Here is a 23,383-nt window from a genome sequence, read left to right on the forward strand (position 1 = left end):
GAATATTATGTGTGTATACAAATTTTGCAACGACATGCTTATGAACCACATCTCCCCTCACCCCAAACCCCATCTTGAAGGTGTACAGCCAGTAGCAATTCTCAGCTGACAAAGAGACCAGCCCGCTTCTCCAAAGCACTGCCAACATCCCGGGGTGCCGACAGCTGCCGCCGCACAACAAGCGGCCGCTCCCCGGCTCCGGCCGGCGGGAACACCGCCTCAGGCCGCTCCCCCACAACCTGCCCTACTTCCACACTCAAGATGGCGCCGCCCGACTCAGCGGCGGACAGAGCAGACAGGCCCTGAGCACGCCGGAAGTCTCTTCTACCGCAGCCCAGCACACCTAGGCTAGAGAGGAGCTAGAGAGGAGCGAGCGGGGGCGGCACAGGCACCCCGTGAGCCCGCCAGCCACGCTACAGGCCCGCCATGACCGCCGCCATTTTCCACAGGCAGGCACCCCCCGCCCCTCTGACCGCGACGCGCAGCATTCTGCGTAGCAGCACCCTCACGCACCAAACCCCGCCCCCCCCGCGGAGACGGTACGGAGAAACGCCTCCTCCCGCTTGAGTGTCAGCCCTCCAGCCAATGAGCAAGCGCGCAGTGCTCGGAGGCGGGAAGATCTCCGCCAGCGCCCAATCAGAAAGCGAGGAGGGCGCGGGTTGGCCGTCGCCGGCGTCGTGCCGCGTTTCCCAGGGGAAGGGGGCGGCGGGGCCGTGCGGAGGGGCAGGCGGTGGGTTAGGCCCGCCGCGGCCCGGCGCGGGGGTGGCGGCAGCAGCATGAGCTTGGCCTTGAGGTTGGTATGAGCTGGGCGGTTCCCCCCTCGCTCCCTTTGGGCGGCGGAGCGCGGGCGGGGGGCGGCCGCCGCTATCCGGGGCCCTCTGGGGCCCTCAGGGCCTCGCTGTCCCCTCGGGGGGCTGCCGGGGGAGGTATTGTCGGGAAGCCGGGTGAGGCGGGCAGCGGCGGGGCCTGGGAGCTGGCGTGTGCCGGCGAAGGTCATCCGCAGCCTCCAGCCGCTTACGTCTGATCCCTTCGGAGGGGGTCGTGGGCGGATCAGGCCCGGCAGCGTCTGTTTACCGAGGGGAGAGGAGGGGAGGGACCGTCGCGTCTGGCTTTGAGAGGTTCGCTTCTGGATTGTTTTAAGTAATACATCTTCAAAAAGCCTTTTAATAGGCGTTGTTAGGCTGTTGAGTTTTGTTGTGTTTTCATTTTGATTCAGTAACTGTTTTATAAAGGGGCCTGGCTTACAAAGTCTGTACCTTGCAAATCCTTGTCTTCAGGTGTAATTAATATGCTTATATGGCATATATGATCCTTAATTTTCAAGTCTGGGAACTTCATATTTCATGTGGTAAAAGTGGTTGTAGAAGTGCTACTAAACTACTTCCATTTAAGTACTGGTCTGTCTCTTGAAAAAAACACTTTATGCTAAGCACTAAATAAACACTCGAGTAGCCAGATGCTTCTTCCAGAAGAGTCTGGCGTTAATCTGCTTTCAGACTTCTAAATGGATTTCATCATTGCAGCTCACAAAATGTGGGCTCTCTGGATCCGAGCTACTCTCCCAGTCCTAATTATGTAGCCAGCTCAGAGTTATTTTAGTCCTTCCAAAAGCTATAGTAATCCAAAGCCTGTGTGAAATCATGCTGTCCCCAATTGGTCTGCTAAGGATCTCTCACTCTTTGACAATATTGTGGTCTGAGGCAGGTCCAGCTTGTGCAGCTTGTGCTTTTCTTGTCTATATTTGGAATTTTTACTGGTGTAGCTTCAGTGGTTGTTGAAAGCTAAATCCCAGCTGTGTGTTTAATCTTTGGTTTTGATTAAAATTAGCAAATCTTTAACAAAGGAGAAGAAAAAGCGGCTCATTACAGGAGATTCGGAAAATAAATATCCTTGAAAACCATTTTTCTGTTCACTCATCAGTAATTCTTACGTGTTTTACAGTAGGTGACAAGAGCGTGCATTTTTCCTCTGGTGCAAATAAAGAAATGAGTGTAAAAAGCATTTTCCTGAGAGGAGAACGTTAGAAGGGGCTTCTGGAAGTCATCTAGTCCACCTTTCTGCTCAGAGCAGGTCCCACTCAAAACTGAATGAGGTTGCTGAGCACTTTCTCCAGTTGGCTTCTAAAAATTTCTTACGATGGGGACTCTTCAGTCTCCCAGTGCAGCTGTTCCAGCCCATAAACACTCATGCTGGGAAAACGTTTCCCCTTAGCTGCAGTTTTTTCTCTTGCATTTTGTAGTTGTTGTCTCTTGTTCTTTCACTGTGCTCCTCTGAGGGGAACCTGTCACTCTTTTCTGTGTAATAACCCTCCAGATGGTGAAGGACAGCACTTAGATCCCCTCTCCTTAGCCCTCACCCGCCTAGTCCCTCTGCCTCACTCACCGTGGTCCAACTAAACCCAGTTTCTTCAGCTTTTCATATGCTGCAGCAACCAGGCACGGGAGTCTCTGCCTTAGACTTTATCCACTTTCTCTACATTTCTCTGGCCCTGGGGTGCCCACAGCTGGACGCAGCACATCTGATGTGGCCTCAGGGTCATGGTATGGAGGGGATTTACCACTGCAATTAGCCATGCTCATCACAGCGACAGTATGCTATGAGGTGCATGCATGCCTGCTTCTTCCCAGTGTGTACCTTGAGCAGTCTTAGTTGATACCGCATGTTAGCTCAAATGTACTATTTTTTATTTTTTAATTTTTTTTAGAGTTCTTGCTCTGAAATGGACATCTTCCAAGCAATTACTCTGGATTACAGCAGTCAATCTCATTGATGTGAATAAAGCACAGTTACAGCAAAAAAAAAAAAGTTACTAGCTTGGTCCAAAGTACCTTTTATCAGTGCCATCCTTTTCAGCTTTTTCAGCTGTTGTCCCCAATATATGAATCATATGTTTTCTGTCTGTTACCTGAAAATTTAATCTTATTTCTAGACTAGCCAAGGAAAAGAGAGCTGTTTGTGAGCAAGATTTGCTGACTGCGGGGGGGAGGCTTGTCTTTTGTATATACCAAAACACAGCAGAAAGTCTTTTGAACAGTGCGTATGTGTGTGATTTAAAGGATTTTAAAAAAATCCATAAATGCTGTTTGCCTTAAGAACTGTTACAGGCAGCAAAGCCAATTTGTGGCACCTAAAGCCCGCTTCAGTAGCCTGACAACTCACTTGTCTCTTCTAGTTAAGCCTCCAGCAGCCTGTCTCTCAAAATTCTTTCTTCTAAGCTACAGTTCAGAAACAAGTGTTTTCAGTTGTATCATTTCAACTGCCAATCTAGTTTGTAACCTCAAGTATTCTTTTTAACTGGTAGTTTTTCTACCCTAATTTTGTTGTTGGTATTTATTAACCAAAACACCTGTGCTGGTTTTATTTTGGGTGGGGGAGTGGAGGTGTCATTCAGCTTTCATAAAGGAATTGTCAATTTCAAGTGTTATTTTAAACTGACAGGACAAGCTGGGAAGAGGCTGAACAGAGGAGGTAGTGATTTGTACAGTTATGGTGAGTTTCTTATTGGTGGAAGACATTATCTACAGTGGTATCTTCCCAGAAAAAAATCAATTACACTTAATTTCTTTCTTGTCATATAGGAATGAGCTTTCCGTAGACAAAACTAAAAAGAAGAAAAGAAGAGAACTGACTGAGGAGCAGAAGCAAGAAATTAAAGATGCCTTTGAGTTGTTTGATACAGACAAAGACAGAGCAATAAATTACCATGAATTAAAGGTAAAAGTTTTCTTCATTTAAACAGTTTTATGGCAGATAATATGTATCTGTTTCTTAGTGAGTTTTTGAGATGTTGACTGTATCTTTAAAAAATGCTCCATGTTCAAGATCTCTTGCTGGGCTGTAGGAGTGAAGATTGGGAGGGGGGTGGGAAATACTGCATTGGTGTAAGAATTAGCTTTTCTTCCCACACTATAAACTTGACAAAGAAACAGAATTGCTGTAGTTTCCTGCATAATACTGGTCTGAATGCTCCCCAGGGTTTAGCTTGGACAGATGACTTAAGTGAGAAAAGCTCTTGAAAAGCTGGTTCTTTTTAAAGGCACTATATAATCTGAAGCTTGGTGTTGTGAAGATCCACAGGTTTCAGATGCTTAGGTAAAAGACGTAAATCAAATTTGTAGAACTGTTGACTAAAAACCAGAGCTTACCCACTTGCATTTTTCAACAGGGAGCCTGTGGATTGTAGGAATGAAGCATGCTATTTGTGTGTGGGGAGGGCTCCATAGTTGCCCTTCCCAGTGAAGTCTCCTGTTCACAGCTCTCAGCAAATGGAGGTTAGGATGGCAGTCTCCTAGTGAGTCCTCCCACCTGGAAGTCTCTAGAAACAGTACATGAAGTTTATTAAAGTCGCTTTAATAGAATCTTTATGAATTTTTGTTCTGATTATACTGCATCAGGAACAAAAAGTGGCTTTGGAGAGGCCAGTGTTTCTGTCACATATGGGTTGAGATTCTTTTAGGAAGAAATACTTAACCCAGCCTGCTGGCTTCACATTCTGGCTCTACCAAGTAACTCACAGGGGGACAAAAAAACTCTTTTGTTTACTTTAATTGCTGTTAAGAGAAATGTCTTAAGTATAGCAATTCCCTTTATTTCAGAGTTCAGGTATTTTATCTTTGCGGGAAGCTACAGTGAGTGGGGTAATACCGGGGACTGTTTCAGGACTGTTAATATGCTTTTTCCAGTTATGGTATGCTTTGAATTCCCAGCTGGCATGATTACCTGCAAAGCTGTTGCTTACCTGCCTAATTTAATATTGTGGCCCTGAAGATAATACTACGGAAGAACAGAAATACATAAAGAAAAGAACTGTCTCCTTCTCTACAAAATCCAAATACAGCATAGATTTTTGGAGGGCTACATCCAATAGGATTGTGGTTTTCCACTACCAGTTTAGTTTATATTCATCAGTTTGGAGGAAGTTAAGGTAGTGTGTGCTGAGAAATTGCCATCTCAGTTGAAATGGAAAACTAAACGTGTACTCCCTAACCTAATGGAAAAATAAAAAAGTAGGTTGGTTTATGTTGTTCACTGGAAAAGCAGTGAAGTCGCTCGTAAGAGGACTTGTAAACCCATGAACATACTCACACTTAGTATGAATACTGAAGTAGAATAATTTGAAGAATGATTTTCAGTTTTATCTTTGAAAAAATGTCAGTACTTGAAATGTTTTTGGACATGAGGAAAATAAGTCTACTTGTCCTAAGAAACATTTGGTCCAATCTGTAAAATCCCTGAAAATGCAAAGGCTAGTTTTTTTGCTGTAACTTGGTGTTCCATTTGCTAATAGTGTTTTCAGGTCATTTTTATATACAAAGCTTTTTTATTAATTTTTTTTATTATTGTTGCTAAACCGCTAATACAGACCTTCTCTCTTGGGCAAGATGGTAATTACTGAAAATAAAAAGAAATCTGTTAAATCTGTATTTTAACCTTCATATGTGGTTGCACTTCCATTTTGTTCCAAAAGGTGGCAATGAGAGCCTTGGGGTTTGATGTGAAAAAAGCTGATGTACTGAAAATACTTAAAGATTATGATCGAGAAGCGACAGGCAAGATCACCTTTGAAGATTTTAATGAAGTTGGTATGTGTTTGGTTGTGTACCTTCACAGAAATGTGGCGTGTAGTAGCAACTACAGTTTGGCAGCAGTACTTTGTGTACTTCTTCAATTACCTGGTACTATTAAGAAGTAGAAGTCGGAGATTTCATGTTTTTCTTAATAAAAGTCAGTAGTGGAGGAAAATAAGTCTTTGTATTCTGAATACTCAGTTTGATATGTAGAGGTGAATGATAGCCACAGTATAAAAGGAAATAGAGTATACACAGTCCTAATATTTTTCAAACTTACACAAAGAAATAAATGCGGACTTAAAATTTAGATATTCTTTATGGATTTTGTAAGATTCTCCTTCCTGCTGTGGAAAAGTATTTGGCATTGAATTTCATGGGAAGGAGTGTGTACAGAGGCAAACTGTAAACTGAATACAGACTTCATATATAACAAAGATAAGAGAAATTGAAACAGATGTTAAATATTAAAGGATTTTCAACTGTTGATAAAAACAGTAGAATTTTATTAGGCTGTTTCTTTTATCTGAAGATTGTGTATTGCACAGTTTGACATACTTTGAGTATGTAGTGATCTGCAGAATTTTTAAAGATAAAGTTTCTTTGAAGATTTTTTGGTTGTTACACATAATTTATACTTTTGCATACAATGTGTGTTTACCAAAAAAAATAAGTTGTGTGGGATTTTGCCATATATGGCTTTACATCTCTATTTCATTATTCCCGTCCGTGTGTTCAAGGTATTAGATTTCTGTAAAGCTTCTGAAATCTCTCCCAGTGTAGTACCTGTGTGTTTGCTCTTAGCTACAAACAACAATCTACTTAACATGGCAAAACAGTTATTGATTGAAATGTGGCAAATTTTAATGATTTAACAGGTTAGGATTGGACAAAATGTGTTGTTAATGTCAGATAATATTTTTATAGTTTTATTTCAGGTTAGAGAAAATTACAAGTCAGAAGAGAACCAGAAGTAAAGCCTATGGGGAAATATACATGATCAGTCCTGATATAATTAAAAAAAAAAAGTGAGAGTATTGATTTAATAGTAATAATAATACCACTGTAATTACATCATTATGCTATAATATATAATTGAATATACTGTAACTACTGTGTAATTCTTTTTTAATTCCTGATGTTCAGTCCTGTCATTGTTCATTGTTTCCTGGTTCTGTCCTGGCTATCCATACGGGCAGTCTGTAAGTGCTGTGAGAAGCTAGGAGAATTCTTGTAGAAAGCACAATATATGCTTGGAAGGTGATCGAACCTGTCCCAAAACTTGAATCAGATTTGAGTGCTGCTATGATGCCGTATGACCGTAGCACAGAATTAAACATGATACCGCTTCTAGCAGAAAGATCAGGGACTTAGTGAAAATAGGTTATAGAAGCTTTAATTGTGAAGAGCTGCTAAATATAGCCAAGCAATTCTTGAGCCATCAGTTTTTCATAGTTTAGTGTTATTTATGGTTTTAAATGCAGGAATGGCTCATCTGAAATGTATAAAGATGCAATTACTTTTTGTCTTGTTTTGTACAGTCATGTTCCTAATAGTATATAGAGACCTAGTGTGTTATTGTTCTTCAGCTAACATTGCAGTTGTCTTTTTGCCACAAAAGGTAGAATTTTTCAAATTATGTAATACTGTCATGCAGTGTAGTTAAAATATTTTAATTTTATTATAAATCTGAGGGATTTATGTAGACATATAAACTTCATTGCTGTAGTGACCTTATATGAGCTTGAATCTAATTTTTTCCTGTCAAGTTTGCTAAGCCAGAGCAGGCATTGCATCTGCAGACAGTGGCAGATGCTAAGTGGTTCTCTATGCACAAAATGGAGTTGATGTGTTTTTAATGGCTTGACGAAAGTCATAAATAGCAAGCCCTGTAATACAAGACTAACAGGTACAAAGATGTGAAGATCTATTATGGTTGATTCGTCTGAAATAATTACTAGAAAAATATTTTATGAGGGCCAGTTTGCCTTTTCTGTTACAGAAATTGACAAATGGTTTTGATAAAAGGAGTAATAAAGACTGATTAATCCTTTCAGAATTAACATCTTGCAGTTCATAGCAGTGTTCTTTTCATAACCCCCGGGTTTAGGCTTTTTTGGTTTTTTTGTTAGTGTGATTTTGTATCTAAAGGAGAGGTTCCATCCATGTGAATGTTTTTCATTACTTAGTGTTTCAGTGTTCTCTCCAAGTCAAAATACTATCCTGATCAAAACATATAAAAAAAATATCACATCTTCATTTGTCAGAGCTGTTTTTCCTGAAAGGTAAGTTGGGAACAGAGGAGAAGTGTAGACTTTTAATTCCTGTTGAAAAGTGTGTTGAAAGCACGTAAACTGTCATGTAGCTTTCCGCTGCAACAGGTATGTCCTAAAGAGAAACTCAGCTTGGGAAAAGAGAGGTGAGAAGGAGAGGTCAGCCAAACAAATTGAATTGAAATACATAAAAATGAAAGAAAGGGTGAAATTGGAAATGTATGTTCTTCATATTGCCTCAGTCTGCTAAGGTTATTTTGAGTTTAACCTTCAGAATTTTTTAGTCTAATTTAAGGTATCCTTCTTACAGTGACAGACTGGATACTGGACAGAGACCCACAAGAAGAAATACTCAAGGCATTCAAATTGTTTGATGATGATGATTCTGGTAAAATAAGTCTAAGAAACCTGCGCCGAGTTGCTAGAGAATTGGGTGAAAATATGTCTGATGAAGAACTACGGGCTATGATTGAAGAATTTGATAAGGATGGAGATGGAGAAAGTAGGTATTAGAAACAAAACCCCATATAGTCTGTTAATTTTCTCCTCTTTTTTTAAACGGGGTTTTGTTGTGAAAATGTCCTCTTTAATTTCCTTCTAAATAGCTTTTAGCTCAAACTTACTGTAGCTTACACATAATGGAAATTGGTTTTGACAGCTACTGCTCCTGGAAACACATGCTGGGAGTCTAAAAATCAAGGTGATTTCTCAAGCTGATTCACCACTAACTCTTATTCAACCAATGTCCATTAAAAGTCGAGTGAAAGTATAGTTGAAGGTGGAAGAAACTGAACTGGTATGTGGGAGATTCCATGTACCTATGTGACATTTTTATTTCTTTATAAATCAGTAAAAGGATTAAAGTGCTAAGAGAAACTCTTCTGATCACCTAGTCAGTATTTCTTAAGTGGTGATGTGTCACTGTTGTGATTTCAGCATGGTACTCGGATATGGAGTATTAAGCTAATAAATGATGCTGGTTGTAGCCTGTGTCTGTGCAGAATCAACTTGGATAGGTCTTTAATGTACTCCTGAACCTCAGAGCACCGAAGAGCATGGTGTGAAAAATTACTCTGGACAATTGACAAGGTGCATGCAGAGTGGGCTGCAGAAGGCATTTATTAGCTAGATAAAGAATGAATTAACAAATCTAGTTTGATACTGTGCTTATTAAATCTTCATGAACACTGAAACTTAGGCTTTTTTTTTTTATTAACTTGAAAGCACTCTTTTGTCTATACCAGAAACCTTAGTATCTGAATTTCAGGGACCACTCACTTGAGACCGTCTACATAAACACTGCATTTTTAACAGTCATCGAAACCTACTTCTAAGTTTTTCTTTCAGGATGGTGACTCATGTCTGAGATTTCAGTAGAGTTCATCAACTTTTCCAGTCACAGTAGCTCTTCTTGCGAGCCACCGCATCTGTTGGACTCAAAACTCTCACTACTAGTGGAAAAAAAATTGCATTGTCAGCTTTGTGACAGACACTTCTCCCTAGAGATAGATGTTATTGCATACTGGCGAATACAGTTAGTCAACTACTGAAACAACCCCTTTTCTTTCAAGAGGAAGAGCAGGACGTTTAAACATGGTCAGTGGTGTGGCAATGTGAACCTCTTGTTCTGCTGTAGGAGTGTAAATAGGGAACCTGGAGACAAAGATAGTGAAAGGTCAGTGACTCAACTGCCAGAAGAGTGTTAAGGTTGACACTGTTACTACTAAAGTAAGCATTGAGAACAGTGTGTGATTTCTTTCTTTTTGGAGCTGATGTTTTCTGCTGTCTTTCTGTGGTCTGAGACCATGGTTCCTTAATAAATACTGTACAATGGATGATGTACAATGTACAGTCTGATGTTCCTCCACACTCCCAGCTGTGTCTTCCCACCCATTTCTTGCACTGGCAGTTCTGATCCCCCAGGTGAGGTGCTTAAGGGAGCTAAGCCAGGAGAAAACTGTTCATTTAGGTTTTTAAGTGTTATTTTTCTTGCTGCTTAGATCCCTGAACGGTCTCACTGCTTGATCAGGTTTTGTTGGAGCTGCATCCTGAGAAAACAGATTTTGTTTTTTCTCAGTGTTTCCTATAGGATAATTGAAGCAGGTCAGTGTAGTGAAAGCTGCAGATCCTGTTTTCAGGCACCTATCTGCAGTGACACACAGGATTGCAGCTGTGAATTCTGGCAGACAATAGGATACCTATTAACTTCCTCTTCAGTAGCTGCAAAGCAGAGAGTGAATGATGCCTGTTTTCTCAATCCATCAGATTGATTGCTAGTCTAGGTAGATACTTTAATTTTGAGCTTGTTTTGCTTTTAAAAAACGATGAGTTTTAAGGGCATTGCTTGACTTTTTATTTTAGATTAATTTTACTTTTTTGGGAGTTTTTGGAAGGTTTAGCTGTAGAGGTGAGCGAGAGTACAGTTCATCTGCAAACACGTTTTGTGTCACTCTCCTGGAGCTGCCAGTTGAGATGTCAGAATCATGGATCCAAGGATGTTTTTTTGTCACGTGGCTATTTGATCACTACAAACTGAATGTAGACCATTAGCTCCTTTCAGGAAGGTTTCTGAGTTGTATTTATTCTGGGTCAGTGTTACATTTTTTAATTCAAATTGATCAGCTACGAGTGGGTGGCTCACTTTTCCTCTTATTCATTCATCCATTCATTCTCTGGAGCAGTCAAGCATGAGATCGAATATGGAAGATTGACAGCATAATGTTTGTATATGGTGCTGTTTATCCTTAAGTTTCTGTGTGTTTTCTGTTCTTTAAAGAAAACTGATGCTGTTTCTCGCTTTTAAAGATTCATTCTGAAGAAGTAAATAATCCTGTGAATCACTGTTCCGTTTAGCTTCAAACATCTGGGTCATGTAGCAAAATCTTGCTGTCATCTAATTCTTCTTTTCCTGCCAAAAAAAATTATTTGAAACTGTTCGTTGGTAGCATTTTTAATTGAGACTTCAAATACAGGGATAATACCACTTGTGGTTTAACACCCTTCTTATGTGAGAGGTTGTTTTGCTCAGGGTGACGTAGGTCTGTTGTGTGATAGCCAGGCTACTTGGACCCTTGTGTTTCCAGCAAAACCACTGAGCTGTACTGGTACACTGTACGTAACTTTCGGCAGAAGAAAGTATTTTTGACATATTTGTCTGCCTTAAAACCAGAAATAGTTTTATTTCCATATTCCTGATCCTAGGAATGACTTTTGTTTTGGAGCATGACTATTTTTAGAAACTCCATACTGTCAGTTCATGCAGTTTTTGTTGTCTTGGGTGGATGCATCTGTAGGAAGCATAACCTAGTCTTGGGTTTTGGCACAGAATTAGGAATAAAAGCCTCCACTGAAATAACAGGCTTCTTTAAGTCCCCAGAGTCTGAGTCAACTTTTTCTTCATATTATCTGTGATACCAGTTTGTTCTTTTATGATCATTTGTGTCATGGAATTGAGGGAAATCTGGTGCTAGGAAGGGCTGTGATTGGTTCTGACTTGTTTGTGCTTAACTTGTGAGCAGATCCTAAGTCTGAGAAGGAATAACTGGGTTACTGGGAGTTGTAACTACGCTTCTCTTTGCAGTTTGTTTGAATGTTACAAAATTCGTTTGTCATAGTGCTGTATTTCCACTTTGCAGCATTGTTTAACAAAGATGTTTGTTTTAAAACAGGATATTTTGGGGAGGATGTTTCTGCTGTTATTGTGCTGTTGCTGTGCGAAAGCTGTGGAAATTCTTACGTATTGTAGAACACGACGTAGCTATATGATGGACTGATACTTCAGAGTATAGGGTCCTAAGCTAGACTAAATTTACTTGTTTCGTATTTTTTGACGTGTTGCAACGGGGCAGGTTAAGGTTTATTTTTTTTAAATTTTCTTCTAGCTGTAAATGTAGCTCTTACTTTGCAGTGCTTTGTTCAGGAATAGTTTGGACACATTGGCCAGGACAGATAATTGTCAGGGAGAATTCTTTAAATGTGTCTGGTCTTTTCATACCACTGACTTACTCTAATCATTCCCCACCACAGTAATTAGTTGAAGAGTGAACATGTTCATTGGTTAAGTCGTTTACAGTGGCTCTGTTTTAACATATGAGTAAGGTCAATAGCTCAGGTATAAGTGCAGCAAAATAATTAATGACTGCTAATTAATTTATTATTATGACTTAATTTCTTCAAGTACATTTGTGTAAGATTTCTCTTAATTATAACTGAAGAATGAAGAAAGTTCAGATGGGGAAAAGCTTGTCAAAAGTCCATTTTAATTCTAGCTAATTTATGGAATCATGAGTAAATGATCTTAAAATTCATTTCGTATTTGGCAAGTGTTACAGGTTTGAGAGAGGAATAGCTTGGTTTGGGATGGGGAGGCAGTTTGGACATAAATGTCTGAATCATGTTTATAAGAATAAAACAGAATTTGTAACTGGAGCTGCAGTATTGTTGCTTAAAAAGCACTTATTTAATAAAATGTATCTACCATTTTTAATGTTTTTATTAATCTTAGTAACAATATTAAAGTATTGTTGCGTAGCCATCTTTTTACATACTTAGTGGTTTTTTCTACCTTGTTTTACTTCTAGAGTGTTTTTACTTTTATAATTAGAAATAATAGCTTGTGGGCTAGATTCTGGCTTAAGTATTCCACACAATTAAACTTTCATTCTGACTTTTCCTTTTATATGGAGAGAAAAAAAAAAAAGGCAAAATCTGTTGTTCAGCGCAAAAAAAAAAATCCAAACTTGTAAACCCTGATTAGTAATCAATCAGACACAATGAACACTAACTGCAAAACCTTTAAGTGAAAACTATAATATGCATCTACATTATTTTCTTTTATGGTTTATGGATGTTTGCTGCTTGTCTAACGATTTTCTCTTTTTCTACAGTCAATCAAGAGGAGTTCATTGCTATTATGACTGGAGACATTTAGCATTAGAAGAAAAGAAATGAACTCAGCACAGAAGGGAGGAATCATTGGCAGCTTCCATTACAGTGTTTTGTACTTCCATTCATTTCTGTAGCTGGAGTGATGCAGAAAATTACCTCCCTCACAGGACCAAAATAAAGACAGGTTATATGCACTGATAGTTCACGACTTTGTATCATTAAATATTATCACTAGAATAATTGATATATCATTTTAGAACAAGTAATGCTGCATTTCAGAATGTTCTAGTACTCATTTGTAAAATAGCTTTGTATAAGATTTCTAAATTGTATCATAAGAACCTTTTGAAGTTGACTTTGTGTTAGCATTAGCTATGGCCTTAGTTTTGATACATAAGGTTTGACAAACTTCCATTTTAATAAAATGTTCTTTACTATTACTACTTGAAAGTGTTATTCTTGTAGCTTAATCTGAACTGGACTATAATATAAAATCCTTCAGGGAAAATAATTATTTTTCATTTATAGGCTTGTATTTCCACCGTTCTAGATGAATGTTACCATTACATGAGCAAGCATTTGCATTCTCAGAGATGCAATTTATTAACTCTGTATTACCTCTGTTATGATAGCAAAGGGCAGGCCACTATCCATGATGATAAACTGTTGTCAAAAATGTGTTTAAATCATGCAGATGTCAGCCAGCAGCTGTCTCTTCAGTATCTACAGCTCTGATAGTGCTGGAGACGCTGTTTGCTCTTTCTGCAGTACCTAGTTAGAAGAAATGAACTTTTAAAGTATTTGAAGAGTCTGGATGTATTTCTGGTTTGCCAGATGTCTTCCAGAAGAGTTCTTGTGGGTTAATCTTCCAGATTTCCTGTATATTAGTTGTAGTTTCTTCTTTTTAATTTCACTCTCCTATATATCAAAAAATTTAAATCTTGGTTAATCCTGTGTTCATCTTTATTGTCAGAAAAGCAGCTGGTTTTTAACTGTCAGTAATCCTGGGGTTCTGAACAGGTTTGCCCTGCACAAACAATCAGAGTTTGGTATTTATTGAAGACTGAAGGTCATCACAGTTAATAGATTTTTTTTTCCTATTATTTTTCGAGTGTGTATTGTAACATTCTCATCTGTGAAATACTGTGTTGCTCTCTATTAAGCCATCGATACCAGTCCATTCATACAGAAAGTCCAAGCAATTCAAAATGACTAGCAGTGGCTCCTTATAACTCATCAAGTACTGTGAACAGACGCCTCGTGTTGAACCCCAGTGGGGTGTGTGGCCATCAGCTCTCATTCAGAGATGTCTTTTGAACAGCCTTTGCTAGGAGAGGACATTCTTCCTGTTGAGATACTTTAATTTTGGGGTTTTTTTTCAAAATTAATTTTGAAAATATAATGGGGAAAAATGTGAGGGATAAAATTAATATGAAACTTGTGGGAATGAAGGAATAATTGGTATTTTTTTAGGAAATTGAAGTAATCTTAATGTTCAGTTAATGTCTCAGTCTTAAAGTCTGCTGCATCAGCGGTGGATTTTATAAGCATGTTCTTGCTCAAAAAGTAAACAGCATAAAGTATTTGCAGGATGAAGATTGGTGTTTATGGGGAAAAATTCTGCTATATATAGTATAGACATACTTTATTTCTTTCATGTTAATTTCAGTATAAATAGATGGGAAAGGGGAAAAAATAAGACTTGAAGGATTCTACCATGCAAGAGAAAATCTTGCTTGGAAATAAATACAGCAAACTTCTTACAGGTCAAGTAAAATGTTTTACAATCTAATAGCAAAAAAAGCCCACATAAAATGTAAAACTTAGTTAAACCCCCCCGCCCCCCCAAAAAAAAACCCCAACTTTAACCAGTATTTTGCAATCTTAGCAGATTTGTTTGGTAGGTGAATATTGAGGGGAAAAGATTCAGTGTTTGGGACTGAGCTTATGAACTGCTCTAGGAACAATACGAGAATTGTCCACTTCAGTAGTTTCTGGCTTTTAACTTCTTACGTAAAATGTTTCAGGGCATTTTTATTTTCTGCAGACAGTGAAAGTAATAAAGAGCTTAAAATGTCCTTTATTAGTCATTGAAAACCTTTTTCACCAAGCAGCATACCTTTATTCCGAATGTGCCAGTTTTCTAATACGCTGCTGCGGCTGTTGGACAACTGTCTTTTATGGGATGTTATGGTCCTGTTCCTCCATAGATGGCTGGTAATTATATCTTGACAGGTGTCACTTTCTGTTTGTAACTCTTCCAGCAAGATGCACTTTGTCTCTTCTGGATTGAGGCCTTATTTCTTGTTTTTGCAATGTACTTGAAAAATCTTTATTCTTGCAGATGTGGCAGCACTTGTTACAGGCTAGGTAACAATGATGCAACGCTCCGTAAAGCACAGGCGGGTGAACTGGAGAGATCTTATAAGTTGCCTAGACTGGGGGAGTGGCACGGAAGAAAAGAAAAAGAAACAATCAGCATAGTATTTCATGATGCCATCTCAAATGTTTGGCTTTGCTTTTGCTCTGCATTTCATCATTTGGGAGATTCTTGCATTCCAAAACCACGCTTGTTTTATGCTGCTGACTGGTGAGCTTCTTGCTGTTTTGTGTACCGGGGGTGCTGCAACTTCTGTTGGCTTTTCTTGATATTCACTGACTGACAGTGTGATAGATTGGAGTCTGCAGCTGGGTAAGATCTAAGCTCTGAACTTTCAACTGTCTGCTTGGCCCCAGCATTGACACATACGTTCAACTCAGAGTTTTGTGGGGTCACACCTGGCCTGGTGCTTTTTGATAGCTTCCTTCCTCTATCATAGGATACAGATTCTCAGTGTTTGTCTCTTCATTCTTTGATATCGGGAGGGAGTCATTTGGTTGCAGATTTAAATCTTGTGTCTTGTAGAATGGTAACAGGGTTCAACAGTCGTTATGTATTTGAAAGCTGCCTGGTGAACGTGTGCCTTATTTTTAGACTTGCAAAGGTGGGTTAGTGTTAAAACAGCAGGGTCTGATCTGGAGTACCTGGGACAAATGTTTCTGTGTCGCCTCTGCTATGGAGGGCAGTGATGTCTGGTAGAAATCCAAAAGTGGCAGCTAAGGGAATGTCATAATCCATTGCACTGAAATCCGCTGGGGCCTCTGTTGAGTTTACAGTAACAACTGTTTGACTGTGCCAACTAGTCCATCACTTCCCTAACTAATCCCATGCAACTTTGAGGAAACTGAGAACCTCCAAATGAATAAAAATACCATGTCAGAGCGCAGTGTATACCAAATGTTACTCTGCTGGCTTATTTTAGAACAGTCTTTTCAATGCTAAGTTTGTCACGTCAAACATTTTTGGTTTGTGTTTATTCATGGGAAAGTTTCCGTGGCACGGTTAAGTCATCAAAAGTCAGAAAATGGCAATGTTAAGGTTACATATGCCTCATCACGTGGAGGCTCTGCCTGCATTCAGAAACACCTCGGGAGCACTCTGGTGACGTGGCTGTCTTCACCACATGCAGCAGAGCCTTGCTTAACCGTGCCCTTGGAGCTCAGCAAAGAGGAAAAGGAAAACCACGACAACTTGGCTGGTGGCGGAGCAGAGGCCAGAGAGGCAGTTTGTGAAGGGAGGCATGAGCAGAGAGGCGCTGGGAAGAGACCCAGCTGGCCCTGAGCTTGGAGCAGAAGGACAGGGGGTCCGTGAGGGCCACAGGCCCGCGCAGGAGGAACGGCGGCCGAAGGGGACAGCGCCCGGGTCCATGTTGATCTCTCTGCCCCTGGGGTCCCCTCAACCTTGTCGTGTTGCTCACGGGTGCATCTTGACGTCTTGCAGCGTGGCTGCAGCTCAGGGAGAGTCTTAATTCAAGCCTGGCATTGTAGGAGGTTATAGCAGGAAGCTGAGCATGGAGAAATCCTTCAACTTTAAGCTGTCCTAAGCAAGTTCTGCAGGTTATGTGGAGTTCTGGGATGTCACAGCTTAGTAACCTTTGTTAGCAGAGGTTTTTATCACAAATGGCACAAGAACAGAGGATAAGGACAGCTGCGCTACATCGAGTTGCCCCGTAGATTGCTCACAATTGCTCGTTAGGCCTCACAAAGTTGAAGTTTTTTGTCGACTCGCATCTGATGGATGCACTGCTCACTTAAACAACCCTTTACTTGTTTTTCTCAAGCTGTGTCCTACTATTAAGCAGGTAATAACTGTGGCTGCAACTCGCCTCGCTGTGCACAGAACATATCTGAAGTGAGAGCTGCATTTTTCTTTGAGTTTTCCATTAGGTCAAGAGTTTGTAGAAGATAGTGGCTGGCACTAGCAAAACTTTTGCAGAAGTCATTTTCTCTAGTGCTCTTGCAGAGGGATAATTGCTGCTGAAGTAGGTCTGTAGGGATGCTGAGAATGTTTCCATCCTTGAGTAATAAAAGAAAAATGATTCCACAGAGGGGGGGAAAAAAGGTCAGTGTTTTGAGCGCTTTCCGTGTCCCCTAAAGTACACTGAGGGAAAACCTGGACAAATCCATTCGGACAGTCCCTCTAATGTCACACACGTTACCATAAAATCAGTGGAAACATCATAAACGTCTAGAGAATCTGCAAATATCTTACTTTTATGATAGCACAAATGGTTCATCTACTGTAAAACTGTTGCTAAGCAAAATGAACATGTTGGCAATTACCAGCAGTCAGAAGTGATAGCGCTTAGAATATATAATAAGTGGGAACTTTCCATATGTAGGTCTTTTTGAAATGACATGTAAGTGTTTAGCCAGTGGATGTTGTATTTGCCACTTTTTAGCCCTTACTGTTTTGAAAACTACTTCATTTATAAACGAATTTTTAAAAGAATTCCAAAGGAATAAACAAATGAAGGAATAATTTCTTTAAAATATTCCTCTTAAGAATGGGCTTAGCCAGAAGTTTGACTGACAGTAAAGCCTGCTTTATTGGTGTGAATAGAATTTGGACAATTTGTGCTGTCAAAAACTTGCGGTAAATTTACACCAAGTTCTGTAACCTATTCTTGCTTGATGGGCTCTCCGAGGTGTTGGAAGGAGCCCTTCCCAGCCTGCTACTGGAGGCAAAGAGGTTGCAACACAGCAACCATCCCAGCTGTAAATGGAAATGTAAGATAGAGAAGTTACCCACCGAAAAAGGAGCTGTGCAAGCTCATATAATAAATCTATTTTAAATTGAGTTGTGATGGAGGCGGGGGGGGAGGGAAGCCAGCCACCTAGTGCTCTCCTGTTTAGTGAAAGGCAGAGCTACCATAATACAGGTTGAAACTGCACAGTAGTGGTAGCACAGTGCTGTACTAAGGAATGCGAAAAGGAAATAGTAAAATATCTGTATGGCATTTGTGATTGCTGTATATATTAAAAAAAAATTATCACAGGCAAGCCAGCCAAGTAAAATGAAAGTAATAAAAAATGTTAGTTCATATAGCTCATGCTACAGACCTCTCTTAAAAAGGCATTTAAAAAAGGCAAAAATATCTGAAGGCTTAAAAAATATGGTTTGACACCCCCCCCACCCCCCACCCCCTTCTCCAGGGTTCCTCAATGCTGAGGAATGATCCTGCTCAGGATTTTGCAGCTTGAAGGATGCATTAATCAAGTCAGTTCTTCAGTCCCCATTGGCAATTAAATTGTTCTGTGATACTTCCAAAAGAGCAAAACATAACTCCCACTATCCTACCTGAGACTTCTTCAGCTAATAAAATAGGTACTGGTATCTGGAGTTATGCAAGTGAACTAATTATACCTGTTTATAATGGTTGCTGCATTTACAAAAACAGTTGCAGTGCTAACAGCATCTAATTCATTACTTTGTGAAACACTGAATATTGTGACTTGGAAAAGTGTTAGTGTGACTCATTTTTGGTTTCTTTTTTTTTTTAGAAAAAAAGGTAATATTGTGTTGTCTTTCCCACACAGTTTGGATTACAAATTGATTACACCCTATTCAGGGCAACCTTAACAGAAAAATTGATTTATGTTATTATTTTTTTAAAACCAAGGTGTTTGAGGTACAGTTTCTGTGCTGCATTAGTAAACCACCAGGAGGATTTGTGACTTGATTCCTTAATGAAACAGCTCAGCAGGAATATATATCACCATAGCTGTGCTTTATGTTTTAAAAAAGTTGCACAAAAGTTAACCATACCTTTTCGCACTCACTTTTCTACAAGCATCAGCTTCCACTTGGTAATCAAATGTGATATATTGCAGTAAGAGGAAATTTAAATGGACAAAATTCGTCAATTATGCTTTTACCCACTAGGGGGACCCATTGTTATGACTAAAAAGCGGGATCTGAAGTTAGAAAAACAAAACCAGCATAATCAAATGTCAGGTGGAATTTTTATACCAGAATCTTTTCACTCTCTCGGTGTGTACACACACCTTCAAAATCTGTGGGCCTCTTCCACCCATACAATAGCGATTTATCAACTAGGATGCAACTTCTTTGCAGTACAAATAGGAACTGAGCATTTTGCACGGACAGAAAGCTCACGTTTCTATGCTGGGTCACCTTGCAGCTGAAAGAAAAATGGACAGAAAAAAGATTTAATTGCTTGCAATGTATAGAATTTACCAAGAAAATAGACACTTGTTCAAAGATGTGCTATTTTGTTTTCTTTTATTCATGGGTTATGGGGATACAACTGTGGTTTTTCTGTGCTGACAACCAAACAGCTCACCTATCTGCTAATTATTTCCTGCCTCAAGCACGCACCCTCCTTTACTCTGAGCTTTGCAACTCCGTGCTCAGCACTTCAGAAAGCTCCTTTGCAAAATCATCTCATGCAAAATCATTTCCCCTGTGCTGGACTCGCTCCACGTCGTCCTGCCCTGTGACCAGGGTCTGTGACTGCCCCATCCCCGTCCCCTGCGCCCTGCCACGCTCCGCATCCCTCTTCCCTCCCACAGGCACCCCGAGGCTTGTCTCGTGTGTGATCCTTCCCCCCTCATTTTGCCAGCCCCATCACAAACCTTGCCTCGCTCAGGTAGATTAGGGGAGAGCAGAATGGAAAAAACCCAAGCAGCTGTAAAACGATCTGGAAAGTTCTGCACGCAATGTTTTTTGATCAATGGCTGCTTCATCTGGTGGTGTCACGCTGCTCCTCTTCCTCCTCTGACCCCATCTGCCTTCTCTTACTCTTTTTATTGTTCTGTGTTGTTTTGTGTCAAGATGAATTTGGCACCCGAGCTCTTAAAAGTTGTGGACAGTGCCAAAGTAAAAAGTGGTGGAAATTATTTCTTACTGCATAGAATGAAGTTGTTCTAACACCATTTCTAATGCTACTAGTAACCATGCTTTTTCTCAGAACACAAAGCTTTATTAGGTCTTCTTATTTCACACATTTAATATTTTAAATTCTTCCAGGTGTGATGGAGATATGATTCAGTAACTTTCAAGAAAAAAACATTTCTTATTTAAATATCCTCAAATGAGTGAGGTTTTATCTCGAATTAGTGTTTACTTAAGTAAAATTTTCTCCCCCTGAGTAAAAGACTGATGAGCAATTGTGCTGTGTGACCATTAAAGAAAGTATTTCAGGAAAGTGCCTGTTTGGTTGCTTTCAATGGCTGTTTTTGACAGATTGTGCAGAGATTTGGGATGAAATATTCAGAACACATCCAAGTAACTAACGGATCTGCAGCTTGATTTCCACAGTGAACCACAGGAGGGGGGAATCTCTGTCTCTAGGATCTTGGCCCTTGAACCAAACAGACTTTCAAATCCCTCTGCTAGCACTGGAAATTGAGCACCCTCACACCCCTCAGAAGCGACTTTAACTTCCTAAATCACACAGTTGCTTTTGCAATTATTACCCTCATCCTGTGCAGGAATCTTGATATTCTACGTGTGGCAGACCTCCAGGTATTTTTATTTTACTATGTATTTATTATTCATGTGAGTTTAAAAAGGGGATAAATCCAGCTAAAGTGCAGACAACTTTGTGAGGCTGTGATATGGCTGAAGGATGAATTTGCATCCACTTCTCCCCTGTTGATATTAAGGCACCATGCAGTGACAAACCTGATGTTGTCTGATCTCTGCTAGTCTTTGTGCATCCAGCACAAATAATGTTAAATATGGATGTGGAAGGCAGGAATTTGCCCTGTACTTCAGTGAGATGAAACATGATGGATGGCAGAAACACGGAAAAGGTGGTTTCAGCATGGGTAATATTTTGCAAACAGAGTGGAAATTAAATGCATATGATTTCTTTACTGCTGCAGTGCTGGATCTCTCCAGAGGCCTGGCCCACAAAGGTGCACCCGAGGGGTTAGAGGGACCGTGGTGGGACGGAGCAGGGTCTGCAGTCTCCAGGCAGTCACCAGCAGAAGGGACATCATCTTATTGCTGCAGTCACACAGTCTGGCACCTCGGTGCTCTCCCAAACTTTTCACAGTGGATTAAGCTGAGGAAGGTGCAAACTCACACTGCGTCTTTTGTTATGGTAGTGCTTGTTTTTGGCACGGGGGCTTCGGAGGCAGAAGGGATGTTGACATCTGAAATTGCTGCGTCTTTGCACCTGCCCAAAATTCGTCTGTTGAAACCTTACGTTGTGCTAATTAAAGTTTCAGCTGTATGGATCAAGCTGGTACCTGTAGCCTTGCTGCTTCTTAAGGTTGATGCAAGGCCAGGGGAGCTGTTGCAGCCCCAGGGCATTGTGGAGAGGGTCTGGGGGCTCTCAATTTTTGTATTGTGGTGGTTTTAGGGGCCCTCTGTGGGGTCCTTCTGCAGATGGCATCTGACAGCAAGTTCATGGTGCTACACTGAGCGCATCAGGCTAGTTTGTGTTTAGGACACATGCTCAAATGCAAAGAAATGTGTCAATTCAGATTCTGTTCTGGAAAAAAAGGACAACACATGCAATCTAGTAGGAAATTACTAACTGTGCAAACCAGTTTTAAGCTGCTGTGAAGATCTGTGATCGATAAGAATATGAGATATGAACGAGCTATAATTCCCCAATAATAATATGACCTTGTTTTAATTCAGCACAAGCTAGTAGCATTCCATCTCTTACTGCTTCTGAGGGCTAAATGACCACCTAAAAATGAGCAGGGGGTAGGTATTTATATCAGATTTCGTTTCTGATCTCTGAAAGTTTGTTATTTATTTGCATTGGCAGATCTAAAAATCAAAATTGCCTAAATGTGCTGTTAACCTGCTTTTGATTGCACTCTGTAAAATGTGTGCTTTAAAAAAAACCCAGGAGCCTGGTGGCTGTTTCTGAGGCTGTTTTTCTTTTCAGCTTTGGAAAGAAGTATTTACATGGAAGGGTAATGATGCTAAAATTAATAAACGAAGGAATCTTTGCTCTGGAGGGACCGAAAGAAACTTGTGTGTTCTGAAATTTATTAAAATGCATTCTCTTTGGCTAGAACTGAGTTGGTGCCAAAAGAGTGGTCTCAAACTCATGTGGAAGATTTATTTCATTATATTTATTTATTTGTTTGTTTGTTTTTATAGCTTACAAAAGCTCTGTGTAAATAAACAATATACCCTAAATCCAAACTAGCCAGGTCGACAGCACAGTTTACTCAGACCGGTGTGTACAATTAAAAAACTAATACAAACAAGAATATAATTATTGCAAGTTCTTACGAATTTTTGTAAAGTGTTCCTGGTGTCTGACAGTTTCCTACTCTTATTTCATGTTCTGAGACACATATTAATATGTCTCAAGAATCCCTGACTTCAATTGCTGTAATGTTAACTGCATTTTTAAAAGAAATACAAAGTCTCATAAACTTAAAATTTGCTGTTTTCCATGAACACCTGCTTTTCCTGCTCATTAGAAGCAAACTTTGTGAATACTAATTGACATCCTTACTCAGCCCCAGAGCCTGATCCAGGAGCATATGATGGATTTTACTTCTTTGCTATATTTGCATTTTAAAATGCTACCTTACAAAAGACAAACGTAAAAGGTGGGAATTCAGTGAAAGGAATCCAGAAAATCCACCAGGATCTACTAACTTGCCATTTCTTCTAAATATAAAATACGCACAGCAGTTGTACAACTGTATGTTTATATGCAGCTCTGCATTTTTGACTGAAAAAGAGAGCTTTCTTAATATAGCCTAAAGTGTGATTTCGCTTGGAAAAGTGAATCTGTGAACTTAGCATCATGTTTATTGTCTTAATGACTTTTCAGATTCCAGACTTGATTTGTACACTGGCACAGCAACTTGTTTATCCTAACTACGAGCTCAGTCTGAGGTCAGCAAGTCTAGCTACGTTCAAGGGCCCAAAAACTAATGCGATAGTACATCTGCGGGAGCGGTTGCGTAACTCAACATCTTATCAAGTCACCACATCAATCCAGGGTTGTGGTATACAGGACTATAAAAACGCTGCTGCCTTTCTCCAAGTCTCTCCACCCTGCATTGTGTTTTCCTGTCCTCCTCCCTTCTGCTTTCCACACAAAAGGGAGTTCACTGAAATGCCTTGGTTTGCCCCCAAACTACTGACCTTGGAAGGAAAGGCTGGGAAAGCAGCAAGACTTTCAAACGAAGGAAGTACTTAACTTGTCTTGTTTCTAACCTAAGGCTAGGCTGTGTTAAAGGAGATTCAGCAGGAGCAGCACCTTCTCCAGGCAGCCTCCACCGGCTCTGCTCATCCTGTAAGGCACTTCCCGGGTGTTTTTGAGC

General features: G+C 40.1%; 1 protein-coding gene across 1 annotated transcript; it reads left to right on the top strand.

Annotated features, from left to right (window-relative positions):
- The first annotated feature begins 674 nt into the window (after nt 1-674).
- On the top strand, nt 675-13,170 carry CETN3 (centrin 3). Its single transcript, XM_074856079.1, has 5 exons — nt 675-793; nt 3,579-3,714; nt 5,468-5,582; nt 8,151-8,342; nt 12,727-13,170. Exons 1-5 carry the CDS (start codon nt 777-779, stop codon nt 12,768-12,770), a joined length of 504 nt encoding a protein of 167 aa, XP_074712180.1. The 5' UTR covers nt 675-776; the 3' UTR covers nt 12,771-13,170.
- Nucleotides 13,171-23,383: the final 10,213 nt, after the last annotated feature.

This window comes from Strix uralensis, chromosome Z, assembly GCF_047716275.1.
Source record: "Strix uralensis isolate ZFMK-TIS-50842 chromosome Z, bStrUra1, whole genome shotgun sequence".
Taxonomy (NCBI): domain Eukaryota; kingdom Metazoa; phylum Chordata; class Aves; order Strigiformes; family Strigidae; genus Strix; species Strix uralensis.

Coding starts and splice junctions, on each gene's coding strand:
- CETN3 (XM_074856079.1), top strand. Junction 3,715..5,467: donor TAAATTACCATGAATTAAAG/GTAAAAGTTTTC, acceptor TTGTTCCAAAAG/GTGGCAATGAGAGCCTTGGG. Junction 5,583..8,150: donor TGAAGATTTTAATGAAGTTG/GTATGTGTTTGG, acceptor TCCTTCTTACAG/TGACAGACTGGATACTGGAC.